The sequence below is a fragment of the Corvus brachyrhynchos genome, unplaced genomic scaffold (assembly GCF_000691975.1).
Source record: "Corvus brachyrhynchos isolate BGI_N302 unplaced genomic scaffold, ASM69197v1 scaffold162, whole genome shotgun sequence".
NCBI lineage: Eukaryota > Metazoa > Chordata > Aves > Passeriformes > Corvidae > Corvus > Corvus brachyrhynchos.
This window is the reverse complement of record NW_008236696.1, coordinates 1,793,923-1,818,168: the sequence shown is the minus strand read 5'-3', so window position 1 is coordinate 1,818,168 and position 24,246 is coordinate 1,793,923. Positions and strand designations below refer to the sequence as shown.

At 37.8% G+C, this 24,246-nt stretch overlaps 1 protein-coding gene across 10 annotated transcripts in view; it reads right to left on the bottom strand.

Moving 5' to 3' along the window:
• Nucleotides 1–430: 430 nt before the first annotated feature.
• Nucleotides 431–24,246, bottom strand: part of NLGN1 (neuroligin 1) — a 428,516-nt gene continuing 404,700 nt past the window's right edge. For 7 of the 10 annotated variants that reach the window (XM_017726887.1, XM_008644479.2, XM_017726894.1 and 4 more), the window contains 3 exons: nucleotides 11,241–11,453; nucleotides 5,642–6,431; nucleotides 431–4,670 (listed from right to left, as the gene is read on the bottom strand). In XM_017726887.1, the coding sequence (XP_017582376.1) occupies nucleotides 3,848–4,670; nucleotides 5,642–6,431; nucleotides 11,241–11,453 (1,826 nt within the window). In that variant the 3' untranslated portion in view covers nucleotides 431–3,847. The remainder of the gene's footprint in view (nucleotides 4,671–5,641; nucleotides 6,432–11,240; nucleotides 11,454–24,246) is intronic. The other 3 variants (XM_017726888.1, XM_017726891.1, XM_017726893.1) reach the window with 1 other exon arrangement.

The window sequence follows — 24,246 nt, the reverse complement described above, 5'->3', positions numbered from 1 at the left end:
TGTTCATTACTAGAAAAAAAGGTGGGGGGAAAGGCCAATATTTTAAACTAACATCACAGGGAAAAAGCAACAACTTCCAAACATCAAAGGAATGCCATGATGTTTGACAGCTTCCTATGAAGTCAGCTGTTTCATCTCCTAGTGAAGTTGGCAACAGAAATTCCAGCATCCTCTGTGCAGTGGTGTCTTTAAAACTGTAACATGTTTATTTGTTAGACCTCTATTCATCTGGTTTTCAGGGTGTTTGAATAACAAAAACATCCGATAATTAAAGACTTGTGACACAGGAATCCATGTTTAGTACAGACAACAAATATAAAGACTACATTTTCCTATGGAAGGTTATATCCAGGAAGTTCATCCATGCCTCGCAAGTCTTCTGTGGGTGGAGAATACCAGGTATAACCAACTGAGATACCATTGAGCGAAATGCGTTTTTTATCGGTTTTATTTCTCCTAGAAATGTCAGCACAGCACATTATATTGCCTGTAATTTTCATAGATAAACGAGACAATGATTCCATTGTTATTTTTTTTTTCTCAAAATGGTAGAATACATTTTTTTAAAAAGGTCTGCAAACATATTTACAAAAGTGTGAAGTCAATAAATGCAGGCTCTTTATATTTTTACTGAACTTCCAAAGACTGACTCATATCCTAATTTTATTGGAAATCTGGTTCAGGGATGATACAAGAAATTAAATATCACACTCAGTTTTGCTTTTGTGTAGGCTACCATGAAAAACAAACCAAACAGATAAAATATTTTGAAAAGAACAAACTTATATTCCATGAAGCACATGAAGATATTCCAAAACCACTTCTTATATTCTCATTTCAGCTTTAAAACATCTCTTGCTCTTTCTTAATGTTGTGTTAAAACGTGGGACACCATCTTACTTTTGGAAAGCCAGCTGCTGTAACGTTAGTATAAAGTAGCCACTTAAAATATCATTCACAGTATCTGCATCACAGGAATGGACTTTTTTTTTTTTCCCAACAGAAGTGACAAAATTTGTGTTGTTGCCTTCATCTTTCACATTTTAAATACTATTGGCTGACAGAAATGAAGTGTAGTGTCATGCTCAGTTTACCTAAATCATTTATTTTGTAACTAATAAAAGTAAACAATTACCAGATACTGTATATATAGAGATATATAGATATATGGCCACAAATAAACTATAGTAGAAAGTTATTTTGGTTTTGATAAAGTTAAGAAAAGCACATAAAATCATATTTCATTAATATCTTGTTTTATGGCCATCAATATTTTTGTATTTTTTTTTGTTTTGTTTCATCAACATAGCAAAATACAATCTTCTTATTAAACAATAATTATCAGATGGCAGACAATTCTTTTTATTGGTTTACATTGGCAGGTCACAGTCTAAAAGCACAACCACATCAGGCAGAAATTGCACACAGACCGCCCTGGATTTTGAAGACTATTTTTTATGCTTCTACAAAAAGACCTTAATTTAAAACTGGGGACTGCAACAAGCACTAATTAAGTACACAATATTATTATTTTTTTAATAGGTAAATAAAATAACTGAAATTACAGTACTTTATTTTGGTTTCAGCTTAATTTTTAATGTCTGTGCTCGATGTTAGCAAACATGCTTTAAACTTCCCAGCAATTTTTATAATAAAAGTTCAATCACCCAATAAAACCCAAGTGATTTCTTTTCCCATCATGGAATACTGCAGATTTATTTCAATTAGGCCTGTTCCTCATCCTTTCTTTGGCGTCGATATTGCATTTTTAACTCATTCCTGAAATCTAGGGGAGATTTACGTGTGATGACAGTCACAATATCAATATTTCTGTAAGAAGTGGCTGCGGTGGGGCTGGCCCATAAATATGCAGTTTTATTAATTGTAGAAGGCATGCTCATGTCTTCAAAAACCAGAATGGTCTTAAGATATTACTCTTTATTTGAGACAGTTACCATTACTTCATTAAAAAATGACAAAACAGCAATAAACATTTTAGCTCTTTAATGAGCAAAGATCAGGTCTCTTAACATTGGAATAATATTCGTTATCCAGATTATCTTTATTTCACTCAGTGACCAGTAATATGGCCAAGAAATACAAAGTAATTTTCCATCAAGTAGTATACAATTTTTGTGTGTAATAAGCTTTCATTCTTGAAAAAGAGTAACTGAAAAGAAATGTTTCTGTTACTGCAGTTAGTTTGTCAGAGAAAGTTCTTCGCATTATCTTACAAACTATCAAAATTGCTAGTAATTTGAAAAAATGTAAAAAAAAATCACATAACTTTAGTCTAATAGAAATATAGTACAGGTAAGAGAGAAAGTATTTATCAGGGATGTGCTCTTAAGTCCATCTCAATTATTTCTTTTATATAAATGTACATCTGATTACATATACAAACGTTTTTGAAAGGACCGTGGTATAGAATTACTGGAAAGCAACAGGGGAATGAAAAATTTCTCGTGATTTTAGAACATTCACTTCAAATCACACAAACATACGTAGTATCCAGATTTTTAAATTTCCAGTTGTTGGCTCTCTCCCCATTCTTATATACCCTCTTTTTCTACACTCTTGCCATCTGGTCTAGAGAATTCATTGGAATGACAAAGATAATGTATAGCAAAAAGGGAATTAACATTATATTAAAGTATTATAAGTAAACTTTGTAACATGCAACATGAGTTGAAACAATAAACTGAAAGGTGTAATCAGAGCAGTAATATTGGGGCATTTTTAAATGGCAAAATGTCATTGCAATTAAATTTTTGGACACACCTTACCTTATCAATTTGAACTAAATATTTGGTAACTAAATCACAGCAAATTATAAATCCTTCAACAAAGGAGATTCCATTAAAGTTATAGTTATTTCAAAATTAGAAATTATTTAGGTGGAAAGGAAAAAGAACATTATTAATATACATTTTTTGTTGGGGATTCATATCAGTGAGGGTCCACCACCTAGAATGCCATATATACCTTTAAGAACTGTTGCAACCCCTTCTCTTTCAGAAGCTACCATGAAATATTTTACTGTAATTACTTTTGCCCCTTTAGAAAACTTCTTTAGGTTGTGCCAATTGATGGAAAAAGCTTCTATTAAAAACTCCAATGGGATGAGAAGAATTTTAATTACGGCTTAATCAGCAGCACAGCCACCAAGCATATAAATTATCATGCACATCGTGCTAAAAATATCCAGTTTCCTTTATTCCCGCAACTTTTATACTGACAGCACTTATGTGATAATGTTGTACCTGCCAGACTGTAAAACTTCTCTGACTGGCAGATTTCAGCATGAGCCCCTTTCTAAGGCCTTAACAGCATTGGTGCTTTGTGTACTTATTCAAATATGTAAATATGGTCTACACAAGAAAACAGGTCCAAATAAAAATTGGTGAAAATTATCTGACATTCCATTAGTGTGTCCCTTGTGCATATTTATAGGTTTTCAAAATTTTCAGTCATAGTTCTTTCCTGTTTGTGTTGCACATGCCTAATTCCATTATGTAACTTAAATCTTCAAAAAATTAATACTTGAATGTGAATGAAAAAGTATCATTCAGGACAACTGCTTCAAGCAATTGCAAACAGTTGGGTTTTTTGTTATTTTGTTTGTTTGTTTTTGTTTTTTTTTCTTTTGTTTTGTTGTTTCTTAAGTTCATTTGATATATGTACAATTCATTTTTTTCAAAACCCCAAATGTTCTTGATATGTATATTCACATAATATTCCTCCATATTTAAATAGTAAGAGTCTTGTAGGTTGAAAGCCAAGTAATCTTCAGTAATATCACCTACTGTAATCCATCAAAAAATAAAGTTTGTTTCATCTTGTCTGGCTATACCCTGGTTGTTGAGTGTGAATGAGGGTGGGGATGAGGATGGGGCAGAGTATTGTTCTGTCCTCCGGTAAATGTGTTGAATGTGTGTAGGGGCTGAATCCCTGGTATAGTGTTGGGGATCATTGTGATGGTGTTGGGCGTCATTAAGGGGATATCATCAGGAGACCTTCTCATAGCTAGCGTGTAGTCTGGGGGACAGGCGGTCCTAAGAACCACCTCATGTGGATGGATGGACTCACATTCATGATCCAAGTCAGTGTGCTTCATTTGGAGGGACATTATCTCCTCTTCTTGTGCATGGGTGAGATCATTGGTAGTGGTACGTTGTGGGCTACATCTCCTGTGAACATCGTGTCTCCGCTTGTCTTTTTTGTAGTACAACGCTGCAAAGGCCAAAATGTTCAGGAACAGCAAAGATGCGCCAACCGCAATAGTAACACTCAATTCTGTTGAGTAGTCCCTTTGATCCACTGAAAATGGGCTTGGTTGTTGTTTGGGGTCATCCTGTTTGGCTGTAGGAAAGGCTGAAGTAACTGAAACAGAATTTTTCCTTGTGGGTCTGAAAGTATTATCAGTCGATGGCACTTTAGTTGTGGTAGAGGTATACTGTGAAATGTCGTTAAGATTGTGCAGATGAGGTACCAGTTCCAACCAAAGGTTCACCTTATTGGCCCTATAGTGTTCTTTAACTCGTGGTTTTAATCCAATGTGAAGATACAGTTGGTCTTTCTGAGAATATCTGGTCCATGCTACTTCTTCAAAACGATTTGGTTTTGTGTGGATGAATTTTGTGTCTTGCGGCACTGGTTGATTTGGGTCACTAAAAGAAAAAGATATCTCCAATGTTACAAAGCATTTCAAACGGAATTATAAAATTAACATAATTAAGATTTTATACTAAATGTTTAAGTCTGCCTTTGGATGGAGCAGAGTGCTACTCCCTAAAATTAGAGGCCTTAATAATCTTGATTAGAAACAGCATTATGCAAATGAACCCTTCTTTTACACAGACTTCAGCAGCTTCCCTGGTTCTCCAAAATGTTGGTGTCGCTCTCACAGTGAAATCTTGCACTGCTGAGGGAAGATTGCCTGGGGTGTAGTGATGTGGACAAATGTCTATGAGAGACAAGTGTGAGAGAACATTAAGATTTTCTTGTCTTTTTTAGCAGCATAAAGTTCATACAGCTCTGCATTTCTGTTCCTGTGAATCATCTGTGGCCTTCCAGAGGGGAAGGATCATGGCAGAGCACAACTCAGTGCAATGCATAGTCAAAAATAACAGTGGTCAAAGGTAGCAAAGGTTTTTGAACTCCAGTGAAAAAAAATAATTAAAACTTTCCAAGTTTAAAGTCACATATTTTGTGGTCAGAAGGGTCAATTAAAGACCAAATGTACTACTAAAAGAAGCTGTATTATATTGGATGCAGTATTTATATAATTTTCTGTCTCATAGGATGAAAGCATTGGTGGGGTAAAAGCAGGTACTACTGTAGCTGGTTTTAACTATACACATGTTAAATGCTTAGCTTTACACTTTTCTAGAGTTTCCTTAATTAGTTTTGTGTATATTTTAAAATTTCTTTGCAGAAAGTCTGCAAAGATATTTTCCCCTCTTTTTCCTAAAATATGTTAGTGAGCCAAGGGACATTACAGTAAACATAAATATCCAACTCAATTCTTAATCTCTTATTCATCCCACAAGTACACAGGCATTCCCAAGGGAGATAACCAATGGAAAGCACCATTCCATCCAAAGTTTGCATACAAGACCACTCATTATCTGGTACTCACCCAGTTTTTGCGAAGTTTGTCCAGTACGTCATCACCACTGCACTTAGCATGACATCATTTTTGGAGAAATTACAAGGAAATAACTCAGTAGGACCAATCATGGGAATTCCTAGTACGTAAGGAACCTCATCTCCATGGGCTGCATCTGCCCATGCAGGTACCTGATCTGTCTGGCAATGATGGTAGAAGGCATAGAAATATGTAGGCGATCCAAAATTCGAGTGAAGATCTGCTGTGGCCACTGCTGGTGCAACCCACTGGTGATCAGTAAACAAAGCCAGCAGTGTTTTCCTTCTGGTCTCGGGATTGTGTCGGTCTGCCCAGTCCGTGTACATAAATTTAATAGTTTCCCTCAATATATCTTTGCCTTCGGGATATCCGTATAAGTTATCGACGAAATTAGAAACTGCAAAGTCAAAATCACTGGCTGATATGCCATCTTCGCTATCCACAATGTTTTCAACAAACTTCAACCCTTCTCCTTGGTTAACTCCCAGCATGATGTCATAGTTGAGGAATTCTCCTTGTTCCATCAAGATCTGAGGGTCATCTGGTATCACATCGCCGTCAATTACTGGTCCAAAGGCTATATGGTATCTTGCTGGTTGAATGTCCTGGTCGACAAGTTCTCTATAAGGCTTCTTCTGTAGACATTCCACCAGTTCTACAGTGTCTGACATGTTGCAACCAACTTTTGTAGCCAACATCCTGGCATATTTTGCAGGCTGAAAACTAACTGCCCAGCTGGAGAGAGCTGTTCCGCTTTGAGCTATTGCTCTTTGAAAAAGTCCTGTGGGGAGAAATATTTGAAAACTACTGAAGTGACCTTGAAACAGCCACAGACTTTGAAAGATTCAAAGGAGTTCTTTGAAACAATAGAAAACTTTAACAGAAGAGATACCTGAATCTTAATAGTACTTAAATACACGGGATGGTGAGATCTGACTGCTGTTGTACCTACAGGTAGCGTGCACAAAATAAATGCAGTACGTGCTGAAGCAAATGATTCTCCCTCAATATAGTCCAGCTGAGCAACAGATTTTCAAAAAAAGCTCAGGAAGGAAAAGGAGTACCATTACCTTATGTAGGATAACACTATGAGGTTAAAAAAAATTCTTAAAGCACCTTATAGGTTGGTGAAAAAGCCATCAGGTCTCTGAAATGGGTTGAAGTTTTAGGTATTGTTCAAGCCATCAGCAGCATGCATGCATACAACTGTGTCTTAAATAAATCTATTACACTTTTTAATGTTTTCTTTGGGATTAAACTCAGTTTGAAAAATGCAGTGCTTTTAAATTGTATATCACTGCAAAAGTTTATATTCTGGAGTAATAGATGAGAAGGTACCAGGCAGCTATTAAATTTGTGAGTGCCTAAGTCAAAATCCTTTCTTGTAAGGAGCTTTTTTAAGGTTTATATTGATCACACTTACATAAAAAGGGAAATGATATATTTTACACTGTTTAGCTTTGTAATTCAGAGTTTTAAACATATGTTCAGGTATTTAGTTAAGGGAGACAGAATGATCTGGCAGTGCATATAAACTTGCAGTAAATCCCAAAGACTTCAGTGCAATTAACCTGAATTTATGCTGATTTAATTAGCACTCTGGACCAGGAATTCTACCCAAAGAAATAACAAAATATGTCAAAATTGAACTTTTCCTCTCTCTTCTGTAAGAATTTTTAAAACATGTCATGAATGATAGCCTCACCCCCCTGTAGGCAGTGAATTAATGCAAATATTTTACTATTGGCTTTAATGCAATCGAAACTCATCCTTGTTCTGATACTCCCTTTGCATTTTTCCACTCCATTTGAGGAGGGTACTTTGGGTTCTAAAAGAGATTATAGGTTTGAATCTTGTGTAAAATAATGCTCAGAAACTGTATTTAGGTAATTTAGACTGTATTTAATAGGTATTTAGACTATATTTAGGTAACTGTGGCCTTTCTGCTGTTTTGTGAGGGGTTTTTTTAAATTTTCATAGAAGTTCATTTCAGTGTCACACCTTTTGCACAGACTACTGGAAAATATTTCATACTGCACCCTACCTCCTATAGGTCACTCTGTGTAACACAAAATGGTCGATAGTGTTCAAAAATTACGCTGGTTTAAGATATATGGGTAAAAATTTTGTTTTACTTGTGCTGGAGTCATTCCACTCACTCTGGTGGACTCACTTAGGGATGGAAAGTGACACCTGGCCTCACTCAATTCCACCAAGAATCTTTGGTCCAATGCTTGATGAATAGTTCAATACTCCCACTTGAGGAACTGGAATCAAGGCGATCAGCTTAGCTCAGAAATTTATTCCAATAATGCACAAGATGGCTTTTACTTTGCTAAGTAACATAGTTCTATTGATAAAAAACCTCCCCAGCCTCTAAATCAAATCAGAGAAATGCTTTTACAGCCTGTACTGCAGCACCAGACCCTGTACACTCAAAAATAAGTTGGAATCTGTTGCTGGCAGGAAACGTTTTACAAGCTTCTCAGGAATTTTAAAATCATTCTAGATTGTATTAGGTCCTAATCCAAAAGTCTTCAAATTAGATTGGTGTAGAGACTGAAATGTGTAAACTCAAGCTTCCTCTTAAATTTATGAGAAGTCATATCCAAGATATTATTTCCTTGCAAGATATGAGTAAAAATAAGAATGAACTTGAGCTATAAACAGCTAAAAATATATTTGCATGTTTATAAGGTCAGATATTGAGCTAGTATAAATCAGCTCAAAGTCAGTGGAATTACCACACAGGATCCAGGCGTTGTAATAAATGTAACTAAATGACAAAGCTGAATTTTCACAAAGATGTATTTTATGATAATTCATGATGTGTGTTTTTGCATATTGTGTAAATCTATTTTTATTGCTTTATTAAATATGTCTGAACAAGGACAGGAAGTGTAAGCTATGTACAAGAAAATGCTGATACAAACACTGTGGCTTGCTAAGTGCTACATAAACATCAGATGCTGGCTTAAGTAAAAGTGGTCAAGTCCTTTGGCCATAAAGTCATCTGAGGAAGTGAAACTAAACATGCCTCCTTGTGCTAAAGAATGCTGACAGAGCTATTCCTCCACTCAAATCATTTGGTGAAAAATGAATGGTATGAAAAATTATTTTCATTCTGTCACATAATTCGTGGCAGAAATTTGTACGTCACAGGATGGAGAACTACATGTTTATCTGATAATGTGTATGATTATTATTGCTTGTGGGCTTCAAACTGATGGAAAGAAGATTTAAATGTTCAATGGGCCATAGTGCTTTGTGACTCTTATTCAAAGTCTCACCACAGTAAATAATAATAATTTGCATATATTCATCTATATTTTCAGAGCGCTTTCTGAAGATGGGTGCTGCTTTGCCCACTCACAGGTGGGTGGCTGTGAACAGCTCCATCTTGAAATAGGCTGAATTCCTCCTCTCAAGTGCCAAGGGAATCTTTCAGAGGGAAACGACAGAATGGAAGAGAGCTTCTGAATTTAGAGCTTATGAAAGACACTGGTTGACAATCATAGAATCACAGAATCCTAGAATAGTTTGGGTTGGAAGGGACCTTGAAGCTCGTCCAGTTCCAACCCGCTGCCATGGACAGGGACACCTTCCACTGTCCCAGGTTGCTCCAAGCCCCATCCAACCTGGCCTTGGACACTTCCAGGGATGGGGCAGCCACAGCTTCTCTGGGCACCCTGTGCCAGGGCCTCACCACCCTCACAGGGAAGAATTTCTTCATAATATCTGAGCTATCCCTGCCCTCTGTCAACTTTAAGCCCTTCCCACTTGTCCTATCACTACATGCTCTTGTAAAAAGTCCTCCTTCCAGCTTTCAGATGTGAATGTGAAGCAAAATAACACGAAACAGAAGGGGGTTTGGAAATGTTAGGAAATAACTTTTCTTATTTGAACCTGACCAATTTATATCATACATGGGAGTGTGGTGAGTTGTTCTTTTAAATCCAAATTTCATCAAAGCATGGGTTTGCTTTCTTCTAAAAGAAATCCTTAAAAACTTACTTTTACTGAATCTTCTTCAGACCCCTCCAAAAGGCCTTGATCTGCTGTGTTGGAAACTTAGTGCCTCAGTTTCCCTGAACAAATTCTGCTCTTGGCAGAATTCTGGCCTTGTGTTGGGATATGACAGGGTATCATTTGCTGATAGGAGGCAACACATGACTGTCCAAATATTGTAAAGACGGCATTTTGCATTGATGTCACGTTATACCAAGAAGATTGATATTAACACCAAGTAAAGAGTTAGGGGAAGATATTGTCCTCATTGAAGTGGAGTTAATCCTTGATGATAAAGTTTGAGAGTTCTGCTAAAAAGAAGATGGTGCATTGTGACCTTCAGGTCACAGTGCAGTGAGGTAATGCTTACATCTTGTTCTTATAGGCTTGTTCTTTTAAATATCTCCTATTTAAGTGCAGGTAATTATGGAAGAAAAAAAGAGATTACATTAAAAATCAAATTGTGGAACTAGACTAAAATTGAGACCACGGTCTTATTTTCCACTTGACTTTTCTCATAGAAGTTATATTCTTCTCTCATTTAAAAACGCATAATGGCATGGTCTAAAGAATCTCTCACTTCTACTGACCTCAGTGGTCTTTGTAACATGACTTTGGGGAAATGCAGCTCTTTTAATGTCAGCAGAATTATGTTTTTATGACCAGCCAATTAGTCCCCCATGGAGATAACAGCAATAGAAATTAGTGGAGGATTATATGCACCGGGCACAGTGTGGTGTCTCTGGTAAAACTAATACAGATAAAAATATGTGAAAACAGTAAGACAAAAGTAACATGATCAATAAGCAATAGCCATGCAAATGAGAGACACTGTGTGAAACTGTGGTGCAAAAATCATGGAAAAAATAAGTTGGGTGCCTCAAACAGCATGATTTTAATTTCCTGTTGTCTGCCTCAACTAGAGAGAAAAGGTGTTAGTTATGGAATAGGAAAAAAACATATAGAAGGAAATCCATTTGCAACTTGGATGCTTTGACAATTTTGGATCATGCATGCAAAACATTCAACCATTCTTTTATTAGATGACAGCAAGTGAAGTTCATGCAGTTTCAGACAAAAGATTTCTGAACTAGTTACTCATTTCCTTCACACAAAATAATAGTTTTAAGCAATTCAGCTGTTAGCCTGAAAAGAGAAACTGTGTCATTTTAGTTTTCCTTAAATTGTGCTCCTCGGGAGAAACTAAACACGCCTTTCACAACTGTCTGAATATAGATGACCTCATCTACTGTGAGCATGACTGACTGATTTTCCAAAAAGGACACCCTTAGGTAAGAAAGAAAAGAGACAAAAATGATGCACCAAGAAAATGCTGTTCAGAAGTCGGCTATAAAGTGTTTCTACAAAGCTCCATAGGAAAAAGAAGAAAGTGACCCAAAATTTAAACATGCAGAGAAGAGCTGAGGGAGAAGGAAGCTTGTACTGACTTTGAAAAGTTTCTTAATATTGAGCTGAACTCAACAGTTCATAGAAACAAAGAGAATATACAGAACATCACATAGTACTAATGGTGGTGGCATGCAGACACCAAAATTGTCAAAATTTGCAACCTGCATAATACCTTTGGTTGAATTGCTCCAACGGTTACCTTCAGAATAATGGGATAAAGTCAACAGATTGACGCATGAACCGCCTGCACCAGATCCAAAAACAGTTATTCTTAATGGGTCACCACCAAAGAACCCAATATTTTCACTAGTCCATCGCAAAGCTTGAATTAGATCAAGGAGGCCATAGTTTCCTTTTGCTGCTTGGTCCCCGGTGCTCAGAAATCCTGTTAAAGTAAATGAAAAGAGAAGGGGTTAGCAAGGGCTCTTCTGAGTGATCCTGTTAAAATCTTCCAAGTAAGATTTCAGAAGTATATGCCATTAAATATTGTGCAACTACATAATTTTCCATAGTTCCTGGGAACAATTTGCAATTTTGCACTCCTCCTGAAATAAAAATATTCGGTATCCTCTCTTTTGGCCATGATAAATATATGTAGCAAAGATACATCCGAGGCAAAATACTCATCTAAATCTTAGGTCACAGTTTATTACTGCCAAGGACTTTGTGTTGATTGTACTGAGTTTAAGAGTAACGGTTTAGCAGACAGATAAGCTGCAGTTGTTTTGTACATGATTTGATCAACTCTGTGTTGTATTTCTGTACTTGGATGCAGCCATGGGCTTTGCATGTGCCCAAGAGGTGATGGTTACACTTCCTTGTAGATTCTGTTTGATCCTGTCCTGGCAGGACTCATTGTCTTTTCCTTTTTTCTCCACCCAAAAATGCAGCTTATGCCACAGGACAAGCCAGGCTGAACCATGAGAGCAGCTCTCAACTCCCTGAGCTCCATCCCATAGTCATTAACCTGAGTTAATTGAATCTACATTAAATAGATAAAGACAATTTAGGTTGTTTCCACGGCCCCTTAAAAGCAAAAAGGTAAGAGCTCAGGGGTAGTCTGGAGAGCACTACAATTGCTCCCTTTTATTCCTTTTTGGAGGAAAAGCGTCGGAATGTGTCAGGTGCAGGAATGACGGTTCCACACTTTACTCCCAGCAGTACCCTCACATCTGGCATTGCTGTTACTCTTGTCATTACAACCTACTGACTCTAAAAGGTGTATAGCAAAAACTCTGAAGAAAGTCTCTGCTGATAAAAGACATCGCTTTTGGACCCCATTTGTTGACATTTCCAATTTTCTCAACTTTATAAACAAATGTTTAAATACTACCAGAATTATGAAGTAGTCCATACCTCCATTTGCATATCAAACTGATTTGATGCTCACTAAATCGTGTAACTGCTTTTCAGTACATGCTTTGTAGAGAAATGCAATGATTACAACAATTATTTCCACATTAATTAGATATCAGTAGGTCTTCTAGTCTCGTCAAAGTTCTACTGATTTAACTCTCTTGAGTGCAGACAGCCTACTCAAAGGAAGTTTACAGTAGTTTTGCAGACAAATGGCTCTCAAAGGAGTCCTACTCTTTCATTATGACAATAAAAGCAGCTTTTAAGACATTTCTAAGAAGACACGTGCATATGCATCTATATAGCAAGGATTTAACAAGAATACAGATGGGGGGTGTGTGTACCTATATTCATGGGTATAATGAACATGTCATTTGTTACTTTATTATTACTCTGAATTGGCTTCAAATGGCAAGCTTGCACTTGATGTTCTGCCCTATGTACAGCCCTTCTTTGCTGTAAATGGCACTGAAAGCTCTTTGGCCTCACTGCCTCAGCAGCTGAGCTCTGCTCCGTTTAGGGCGAGCATCTTTCTTTGTGTAGGTCAATCCTGAATTTTGTAACCACGGAGAGGGAACAGGAAAGTGGCATAAGGTGCCAGGCCAGCAATGCTCCCACTTCTGGACCTAATGTGCCAAGCCTAATAGACCTACTTCATTCATTGCATCTGTAGTAAACTGTTACTCTATGCTAGACTTTAAAATAGCCACTCTTCTGCAACTGAAACCCGTCATATTTATTACTGAACTGCATAAAAAGCAAAGTAGCATCACTACCATATAAAAAAATACCCCCTTGGTATTCAGGGGAAGCCCCGAAAGGAAGACATAGTTATAATTAATTCATTCATTCTCACTTTACTATTACAGCTCAGCAATGAGTTGAGATTATTATGAGGTTATTTTACCCTGCTTCACACTCCTTCACTTTCCTCTGTGTGGCCAGAGGGTTGGTGTGCATGGCTACGTGAAAGCATGGCTCCAGCACAACCCTGCCTGCACAGGAGCCTTCATTCTTGCCTTCACGCTCCAGTAAAATGTTGTTCCCCATAAATAATTTTTAAGGACACAGAGAGATGATGTCTTTGAATACGATGGCAAATCTAATGAAAGCTCCCTAACCAGTGTCACTGCCTTTGTCAGCCTGTTTGGAATTGAGGGATGGTAACAGGGACTGTAACAAAATTAAAACGTAGGTATTTATGGGAACTACAGGATCCTGTGGCTGTACATGCTGGGAAAGTCCTCCCCTTTCTTTGCATAAGTGTATGGCTGTAGAAATTCAGTGACAAATCAGTTCATCATATTAAGCACATAAGTTACTGCACTGATTCAGGGGATTAGAGGGACTGGCAGTCCTCGAAACACAGGCTGCAATGAGATGAGAGCAGTTACAGCAGTTACTAAAATTGTGACTTAAACATGTCCCTCTCTGCTTTTTTGTTTTCCCTGGCTTGCAGATTCCCTGAGTCTGGTCAGGGTCTGCTCTCAGCAGAGCTGCAGCATTGCTTCAGAGAGATCCGTTAGATTTCTCAAAATTATGCCAAGGCATTTATTAGGAAATTAGATGGTGGAGTTATAGCTGAGCTACACCGATCACTCTGAAGGAACACAAAGGTGAACACTCAAACTTTCTGAAAAAGTTGTTTTCTTTACTCTGCATAATATGCAGCAGAGTGGAAACCATAAGTCTTTGCCTGGAAAAACAAGAAGATTAAAATTATAGAAAAAGCCCTAGGACAAAGCCCTGGTGTTAAATCAGTTCATATCAAGTCCCATAGATGGATGAGGAAATGAGAAATCCTTGGGAAACTATAATATACTACTTTTAAAGAATCTTTCTGAATGTCCTTGTTACTAAAAGTAGACGTCAGGAACCTGCATTCAGTTCAGGGAATGTGCCAGGAGGGGGAGCTTTCAGTTTAATGAAAATAAAAAAGAAAAGACGGCAGTGTTAGTAATATTCTCCTCATTCATCTATATTAAACAAATTATGACTTGTGTCCAGAGCAACAGCTCTGATGCAAAAGAGTATCTCACGCCTCCTCAGCAAGAACCACACTGGCTGATTTCCATATCTGCACAAGATGGATGATGATTGATGTTGACTTTCATGACATGAAACATTTCTATCTCATTTTTTAGAACCATAAGAAGCCTGTTAATATCACCACCTGTTCATGCCTTTTTTTCTTGTACGCAGTGGTATCAGCACAGCTTAGGAGCATTCAGAATGTCATGAAATCAGAGATAGGACTGATAAAACAGATGAGTTTTTTCTTTCCAGTTTGTGTCAGGTTTTTTTCCCTTTTCCTAGTGAGGAGTGCCTCAATACAGATAAACTCATGGAACTAAACACCTGGAGGGAAGTGCTTTAACACCAGCATCATCCCCAGCCTGTTGGTCTGTGGGTGCAGGTACTTATTCCTATTTATCACAGAGATAAAACACAGATTGGAACAATAGGGTTTGTCTTTATCCCAAGAGCAGCTTTCAGTATGTAATGGATATGGATACCATACATTTTGGTGCCTTCCTATGACACAACCATTACACCACCTAGTTATTAAGCTCACAATTTTGTTTCACTGAGGGAAACCTGCTCTTGCTGAAAAGGTCTTGCATGTCTGAAAGCTTCTCTGTTTTTAAACTCTATCAGCTAGTCTATAAAATACATTATCTCTTTCTGCACATACTGTCTTATCATCCTTGGATTGTCATCTCCCCAAGAACACTGCTATCGTATTCTGCCACCTTTTGCTCTTGTAAAAAGAGGGAAGTAAATTATTCCTTATTTCAGTTATTCCAGGAAGACATTTGCAAAAAACTTAGTTTTGCATTATTCTCTAAAAAGGTCAGATTGAGCTAATTTTGTTCCATAATTAAGTCCTTCTGCTGGAAATATTCCAATCATCAGCTGAACAATTGCTATTTTATATTCTGAATGGAGAGGTTATCTCTTCTTTTATCTCCTCCAGAGGAGAAGACTCTAATAGAATTATGGAAGTGAGGATGTGGTCTTTTGTGAGTTTAAGAAAGAGATTTATTAAGCTCATTTGGACCATTTCTCTGTAACATGTCTGTTAGACAAATATGCAGAGAGTGCCACAACCAGGCCCTCTATTTTGTATTAAGATAAATTTTAATGCTTTATAGGCTTATCTGCCTGGGTAATGATTTCTGCTTGCCATTCAGATAAATCTTTTTCTAATATGAATCCAGCACTTTTGAAGAGTAAATAAAATAATGGACTTGGGAAACTTAAAATATTTAGTTGAAAAACCATAGGTAGTTTGAATTATTTTAAGCTCTAGCCTAATTCGAAGATTTAAATTAATGCAGAGAGGGAGGCCAAGACAGAATTTTTCCTAATGTATGGGACTGCTACAACCCAGTGGTGCAGTAAGAGACCAGGTGCTGGCTGGTGGGTATGAAAGTGCCATTTCACATCACAAGAGACCCAAACCATCCCTCTAACGAGTTCTGTCCATATGAGTGTTTCATAACCCAGTGACCTTCGTGGCTGGATGACAGTAAGGGGCAGAACCTCTTGTTGGACAAACAAAAAGAATATCTTCCTGTGAGAAAATACACAGCAACAAATGCTACTCTAAAAATAAAGCACAAGAGCATATAAAAACTGGTCTGACATGCTTAAAGGGTTTTTTCCAAGAGTTGTCTCTCTGAAAGCAGTAACACTTAAGACTTTAATATTACCCACCTGTTTAGGCATGTGTTATCATCATTTAGCTAGGTTCACAGTTACAATTCCCTGTACAGCCAAGTGCCAGCTTTAATTTTGTTAAAAGCAAATTTTAGATTGTACAAGTATAAACACACCAATGCATAGTGGGAGAATACAGAGTATTTTTTGAGGGAAGAATTTGCATTCCCTCTGGATTCCCTGCTTAGGACTTCAGTTCAACACCTTCTATTAATAATGAATGGTAATTGCCATGTACAGAAATTTTCCACTGCCCTTTAAACTATACCTATTCAGGCAGGAATGTGAGCAAGATAAGCAAATTTTAAGAGAGATGGTTAAATTTAAAGAGCACATTTGTTTTCATCTTAGCCATCTCTTTCGAATTCGCATCAGCTAACTAATCTGAATGATTTAGGTGGGCAGCAGCACCGTGAACATTAATGTACATGGGATATTCATGAAGCAGAGGATACTGCTCCTCGCTTTGCTGACCAGCAGTTCCTAATTTTAACAGCATATTCTAGTCATGGTTAAGGGGTAAGGTGACTGAAAGGACTAGGAACTCCCATAAGAAAAATGTAGGAGAATATGAACTATTCAGTGCATGAAAAATATTCCTCTACAGACATCTGCAGTGTACCTCTGCTTGAGACAAGCAAGTCTTCTGAAAATGCTGCTCAAGCAGGAGTTTTGTATGACATTCACTTAATATACAGAAAAGTGATTGCAACATTAGCAAAGTTCTCATCTGTTTCTGTAGCTTTCTGCCACATACGTATTACTGATGAGATTAATGATTTCAGAAGTGCAAGATTTTAGCTTAACCTGGTCATTAAAAAGCGTAACTCCAAGTGCCAAAACACCCAATTAAACTTTCTAAATAGGATCACAGAATCATGGAACCATTTAGGTTGGAAAAGATCTGTAAAACCATTAACCCAGCACTGCCAAGCCCACCACTTGTCCCCAGGTGCCACACCTACACATCTTTTAAATCCCTCCAGGGATGGTGACTTCCTTGGTCAGTGCTGCTGCCCCAGCCTTTGGAAATTCCCAATCATTTCACCAAAGTAAACAATTTACAGGCTTGAATCAGTAAATACATGAGCTTGTCAATATATCATTTGGCATTTTGTGAGTATGCATGGAAAAAAGTGTGTAATGATGCATAAACTCTGATGCCGTATTTCAGCATCGGTCTTCTACTGTTGCAGTTTTTAACACTCCTCCCAGGGTACTAAATCCTTTGAATTATTATTAGTGGAATGGCTGGAGCCTACAAAAAGGGGTGGATATCTGAAGAAATTCTTGCCTGTGAGGGTGGTGAGGCCCTGGCACAGGGTGCCCAGAGAAGCTGTGGCTGCCCCATCCCTGGAAGTGTCCAAGGCCAGGTTGGACAGGGCTTGGAGCAACCTGGGACAGTGGAAGGTGTCCCTGCCCATGGTAGGGAGTTGGACTAGATAATCTTTGAGATCCCTTCTAACACAATCCATTCTATGATTCTACAATTCTAAGCATCCTGTAGATGTTGAAACAGATTATAAATCCATCCTTCTTTGAAGGCTGTGAGAAGACAGTGACTCTCTTTGCCTTTAAAGTTTCAGTAAAGAGATGATAAAAGTCTGAGAGCGCTTTGAAAATCTGTTCACATTGTCAATACTTTAATCCCACTCTGCCTTTTCTGTCATGTCGGGATAGTTGGGAGGGTCTCAGATTCTGGATATTCTCTATGTGCATGATATTGATATTTCAGCCTTGTCCCTGTGACAATCCCATGGCTGCACAGAGGGTTGTGGTACGGGGCAGGCTTCAACAGGGGGAACAGGGATCAAAGGGGCTCTCTGCTTGCCAGCCCCTGCATGAAGCACAACACAGACCAAATGATCACACGAGAGATCAGCTCTATAGTAACATATTGTAGATGATCTTTACTGAAGTCAAAGGAAAGTCTGATAACAATCTCAGAGACACTTTGAGAGCTCTGTAAGTAATGGGGCCAGTCCACTAGATGAGATCTTTAATACCGATTTCTGGATAGACAGTAAAAGGAAAAAAGAAAAGGAGGAGGAGAGTCCAGTTTCAGAAATACAGCTGGAGATACTCATTTTACAAGGTTTTAAGTGATATGTGCTGACATGTATTAGAAAGGAGAAGTGAGCCTTAAGAACTGATGAATGACATTATGGGTGGACACAAGAGGCAGCTGGAGTACCTTTGATTTGAATGTCTCCTCTTCTTCTTTGAAAAATATGAGAAAAAAAGATGGGGGTTGCTACAGAAAATAGCAGATACCTATGAACATCCTAATTTTTGAAAAAACAAGAAATTCTACTGCTATCAGAGAACATCTGCTGAAATGCCTTCCACAAGGTAACATTTGTAGTTATTAGTACATGGCTGAGTCATGCTCTAGGGCAACTCAAGTTTTAGTTTAAAGTATTTATAAGTTGCATACAAAGTTTTCACAGGAAAACATTCTGTTACTAAGTAATCCACTAGCAGTGCTCTTACGAAACACGTCTGAGGACTTTAATAAAAATACCAATAAAATCATCCCAAAAAGACAGTGTGGGCAAAACAAAATCTTACAGGATAATGTGTGGAATAAAAAAAATCAAACACAGACTGATCCTTTCAAAAAACTCAGCCAAAGCCCAAAAGATAAGGAAAGGCTATATGAGAGAACAGAAAAGTCCACAGCCAAATCCAACACCTGACTGTCCTACTTGGCAGAAGAGAGCACTGCCCTGAGGGAGAGATTCTTATCTTCACCAGGATTGAGTGCACAGCTGTTCCAGTCCTACTTACTTCAAGTAGAGCAATATGCAAAATTAAGCTGCCCACAGCACAATGCACCAAATATCTGCTCTTTACTAGGGTGTCTCAGCACCCCCATTTTCAGTAGCAAGCTCAGGAACCAGGCATTAAGATATGCTGGCCTTTCATGTGGTATTCCATAGCTTTTAATTTTAGGTGATACAACTCAAGGCAGCAGCTACAAACCCAGAAGAGATTTTATAGAGGAGAGTTAACAAATATCAATGTTCTTAATGTGCAAGTCTTTAAAGATCAAAACTGACCCCATAAAACTCTGCTTTCCATTTTCATTCAAGATTTGGGCAAAATGAGTTCATCATCTGAAGGTAGCCCAGATGGGACTTGAAGATCTTTTTACACAATATATCTGAGAAATTTTTGCTGTATAATAAGCTGTATAATATGTGCAGATACTCAGAACTACATGCAGTTCACATCTCTTAGGTAATATATTTTAATTGATTATTACATGCCAGAGAACATTTTTTCTGATTTTAGCCTGGAAATCATCTTTATAATGGTCACTCTGGCTCCATATTAATGCTTTTTTTTTCCCAATAATCCTATGCAGTTTTTCAGAATTTTGACTATATAGTAAATGAGAGAAAGGATGGGTTTAATTTCACTAGAAGGGAAAATTCATACTTTAGAAATAAAAAAAAATCCTAATTAAGAGTTCCATTGAGAGGGACAGCGCCATAATTTTTAATTCTTCTTCCCAGTACTGAGATTTGCAATGAGGGTCCAATCAATGCTAATATATATTCTCTGAGCTGATGAAAAGGAAGTTGGAAGTCTTCATATAAAACTGCATATGCAAATCACTAGTTAGAAGCCTAGCTTCTATTTGGAAGTGCAATCTTTCAGACAGAACACAGAAATTATGGTGCTAATTTACTGTGAACTCGAATCTCCTTATTTGAAAATAAATAGAAAATATTAACCATTGGACCAATTTACGAAGAACTCCATTCAGTATGTCATTGCTTGCATTCTTAAATCACAACTGGAGGCCTTCTGAATATGGCCCTGTTGAGATAAGATTCAATTTAGGAAACTTTTACAAACAGTAGAATACAGGTAGAGGTCACAAAAATCCTGCCTTACTTTTGGATGTGTGAGTTAAAGAACACATCAGATTTAAATAATCCAGATCTGACTTGTGTAGCTCGCTCAGTGAAGACAGTACTGGGAATTTAAGTACGTTTTGAGAAAGCCTGGAAATAAAACTTATCTATCTTCCTTCTTTCTCTCTTCCTCTGCCTTTCCTCTTCCCTTTTCTTTTTGCAAAGCTTAATCCTATTTAATCAGCATCAGCATCATTCTTGTTCTGTTATTCGTGTGGATTTCTATCTGTGTCCACTGTGCTCTTTGAAATACACTTGGGGCACAACCTCCATTTATTACTTGACAAATCCTCGGGAACATGTGGCAATATTTCTACTCCAGTGATAACAACCTGCCTCGCTCTCTCCAGACACTCTGCAGGTGACAAACTCCTTGTCCTACCTGTGGCATCACAGCCACACCTGCTGCCCTGCTGCAACACCACGTGCAGTGGTACCACAGTGAGCAGGAGGCTGGAAATACTCAGAGAAAAGGACTTGGCCGACAGTGAGAAAGCTAAGAAATACAGCAGGTTTTCCACTTTATACCTGTTGACCTCTCAAAGTCTGTGGGCTTTTTATCAGTGGCAAAAGATCACTCAGAAGAGCAACCCAGTCAAAAGCAAACACAAACATGCTTTCTGACCATCTGAGCCACGAGGGAAAACTTGGGGAGGTCTGTAACGAAAACATGTTGTAAACAACTATTTTAATCCACAGGCTTGTGCTAGTGGGATTCTTAGGCTGTTTTCATTGCTATTAACTGAACACCAGAATCATTTGTAAGAGCATATATGCCCAGATAGAGGCATCAAATCTAATTTTCTGGTAAATATATATCAGTTCTGGTAAAATGTGAAGTAACTAAGAATTAGCTGCATCACCATATGCCTGTTCTCTTCCTACTCAGCATCCTGCCTCTCCTAGCACAATTTTTGCTTTCTGCTGTATCTGAATTTCCTGTTCCAGACAGCAAGGTGCTTTATTTCTTCACTGTGATTTTACTCTGCTGCAACATACATTTTGTGTCTTAAAGGCAGGGAGCTGAAGAAAAGTCAAGGATGAGATGAGGGTAGCTGTTACAGAGATAGTAACTGCCATCTACCCAAAAAATGATTGCTATTAAACTATTCCTCCCCAGGAGAATCCTGAGGGGTTTGGCTACTGCTGATGGTACAGCTGTTAAACAAAACAGTAGGACATAAAAGATATGTACTAATTTATAAATCATACACACAACTCCTGCCTATCTCTTCAGAGTGGTCTTACAGAATACCTCATCACATGCATATCCCTCTAACTTTTCTAGCAATAATTTAAATAAATACAAGATGTCAAAGAATTGTTCTTAGTCCAAGGGAAAGGAAGGAAAAAGGACTCAAATCCACACAAAGTTAATTGAGGCTAGAATTACTGAAGCTCCATCTATTGCAGTTTCACATTGGTGCACTTCAATTAAGGCATAATAGGAGTGAAAAGTAATTTATACTTATAGATTAGATGTCGTCTGTGAAAAATCGCCGATTAACTCACAGTTGGTTTCTGGAGTACCCGAAGAACAAGCCTCGTAGTACTCTGAGTTGCACTTTCCAGTTGGCACCTTGGTACCACAAAAGCAAAACTGGAATACCTTTATTTAGAGGCTTTAGTAAAAAATGCTTTAACATGGGCACACACAGGCTCATACTATCAGCATGTTGATATCCAGGCTTAAAGTTCCATTCCCCAAAATAGTACCAGCACAAAAGCACCTGTACTGTTTGCAACAACAATCTAAAAATCTTTATTTGCTCATGTTTTTACTCTGTTTAATTATAATTAGAGAATTCTTTGAAAGGTTACATATTGCAACTTCAAGTAAATGCAGAGTTCCAGTTTTCTGTTCGATGTTGCATCCTTTCATTCTACTCTGCAATGAGTATCATGTGCATTACCCCTCCTTCATCTGAAAATTATGGACCAGGCTCATTGCTCTGCTAAATCTAATTCTATTCAAGTCAAGAAAACTTGCCAGTTCAAACCAAGGGTGTAATTCCAGGCCTTTCATCTTTTGAGATATGTAAAAGCATCACATTAGTAACTACATTCATAGATACAGCATCAAACATCAACAAAGTGTCTCAACTAAGTAATATTTAATGGATAACATAAAATAATTGATGTTTTGTAGAATTAAGTATGTGAGATGACTGGAAGCTGAAGTAAGAGGCTGGAATCTCTGAAAAGAAAACTGTGTGTACATATGCCATCCAGCTCCCAATAACTGAGACTGTCCTACATTTAAAGACTTCTGCAACAAATAGAGTGAAAGAAAAACTGAGTCCAGCTGAGGTAAATACACTGTCAAAGGTGCTAACTTTGCATTTACTGCCTCTACATTTGGTCCACAGCAGGAAGCCTGGTGTTCAATATTGCCTACTTGGAGAGTATCACAAGTCTCATTCAGCAGGGCTAGTTCCACCTTTTGGCCATCAGAACACAGAAACCTGGTAAGTGGCAACAGTGGGGAAAACTAAAACCAGAAAACCTAAATTATTTCATGCTTCTGTCATGTATTTTAAAGCATAATTTTTTTTTCTTTTTTTGAAAGCTATCCTGTAATTATAATGTAATACTTTGATACAATACAATTACCCAGTCTTTGAGTGTGAGTGTTATATTCTTCTGTTACTTTTGCATTAAATTAGATGTCTTTAAGCTTACAAAACCCCCTTGCAGCCAAACTGAGAGCAGAAACACCAGTCAGAGGTCACAGGGAGCAGATTCTCAGCCCCAAGCAATAACTGAATTTATACAAAATGGTCACATCTAACAAAACAGTGCTCAGAAGAGCACAGGAATGTCAAGCATTACCATAAAGCAGCTAAGAAACACGATGGCAAGGAGTGGCTGGCTGAGAGGCATCACTTTGCTATTCTGCTGTTACAATTCCTGTAGCTTACTCCAAAGGGAGCTGATATGCACAGGATTCACACAGTAAGTAAAATGGTGCTAATTTGTTTTTAATACTTAAGCAAATACTACAGGTTCTAAAGGCAGTTTCTTAGCCTCAGATGAGTCGGAAAATCTAATCTGTGCTAATTTTCCCAAAAACAGATGGTACATGAATTAAACTGTGTAGACCCTTTTAAGCTTCAATTCTCACTAGGTCCCTTTTGGGATAACTAATGTTCATTTCTTAGGGCTCTATTCTCCTCCACTTATTTCTCTTAAGTAACTGAAAACAGCCTCCTTAATTGCACAGGAAGAGACACTCAAGGGGAGAAAAGTCACAGAATTTGGGCCTTCAAGGGATTTTGTTACATATGCAAAGCTTGTCACTAAACCCAGTATTTTTTTGCACGGACAGCACAATGCTATCTGTTATTTACAATGGGAAAATATTTCATTCCCATCCAAGAATGTCAATTAGCTATGAAAAGCAGGACTATGACAGGAAACCTCATTCATGTGTATCAGTGAACTCATAGGACTAAAGAACATGTCATCTGAAAATAAAGATTGCAGACAGTAAGTATTAACAGGTGATTTTAGGTGTTTATTATTGTAAAAGGCTTAAAACCTCACCACATCCCTGGACTAAACTGTGTTAGAGAGGTAACAAAGAGTGTTCTTAGGGCTTGTGCAAAGGAAATGAATCAACATGTGGAAAGGAAAAGTTGGGAAGAGGAAATAACATTAAAAGAGGGCTTATTAAACCAATTCAATTCACAGCTTTTCAGAAGACTAAGAGGAGCAGATTTCTGCTGATGCTGTCACAGCATCATAATCCTAGGGAAAAAAAAAAAAAGATTCAAAAATCCTGCAGTAGCCAGATAGAGGACACTGTGTTCTCCTGGAGCTGCTCCTTGCACACCACCTGCCACCTCTCCCTCCTCTAAGTCAGACATTTCCATATGGCACATAAGCAAGCCCAAGTCCCAAGGTCTTCTTTGATTTCTGTCATAATCTGGTCCTTAAGGGAGGGAACAAAATATAAATGGTCTATTACTGTTCTTTTTTTTATGACATTTAAACGCTGCCCTGAATTACTCTGAAAATTGGGATGGTTTACAGAATATTATGTTTTTATCCTTACCTCGAACAATAAGTTAATAGCAACACTCAAGTCATAGGAGCAAGGAGACAGCACAAAGAGGGGAGTGACAGGCCAAGATTATAGAGGAAAGCTGTGGTGGAAGCAGGAGTTGAACC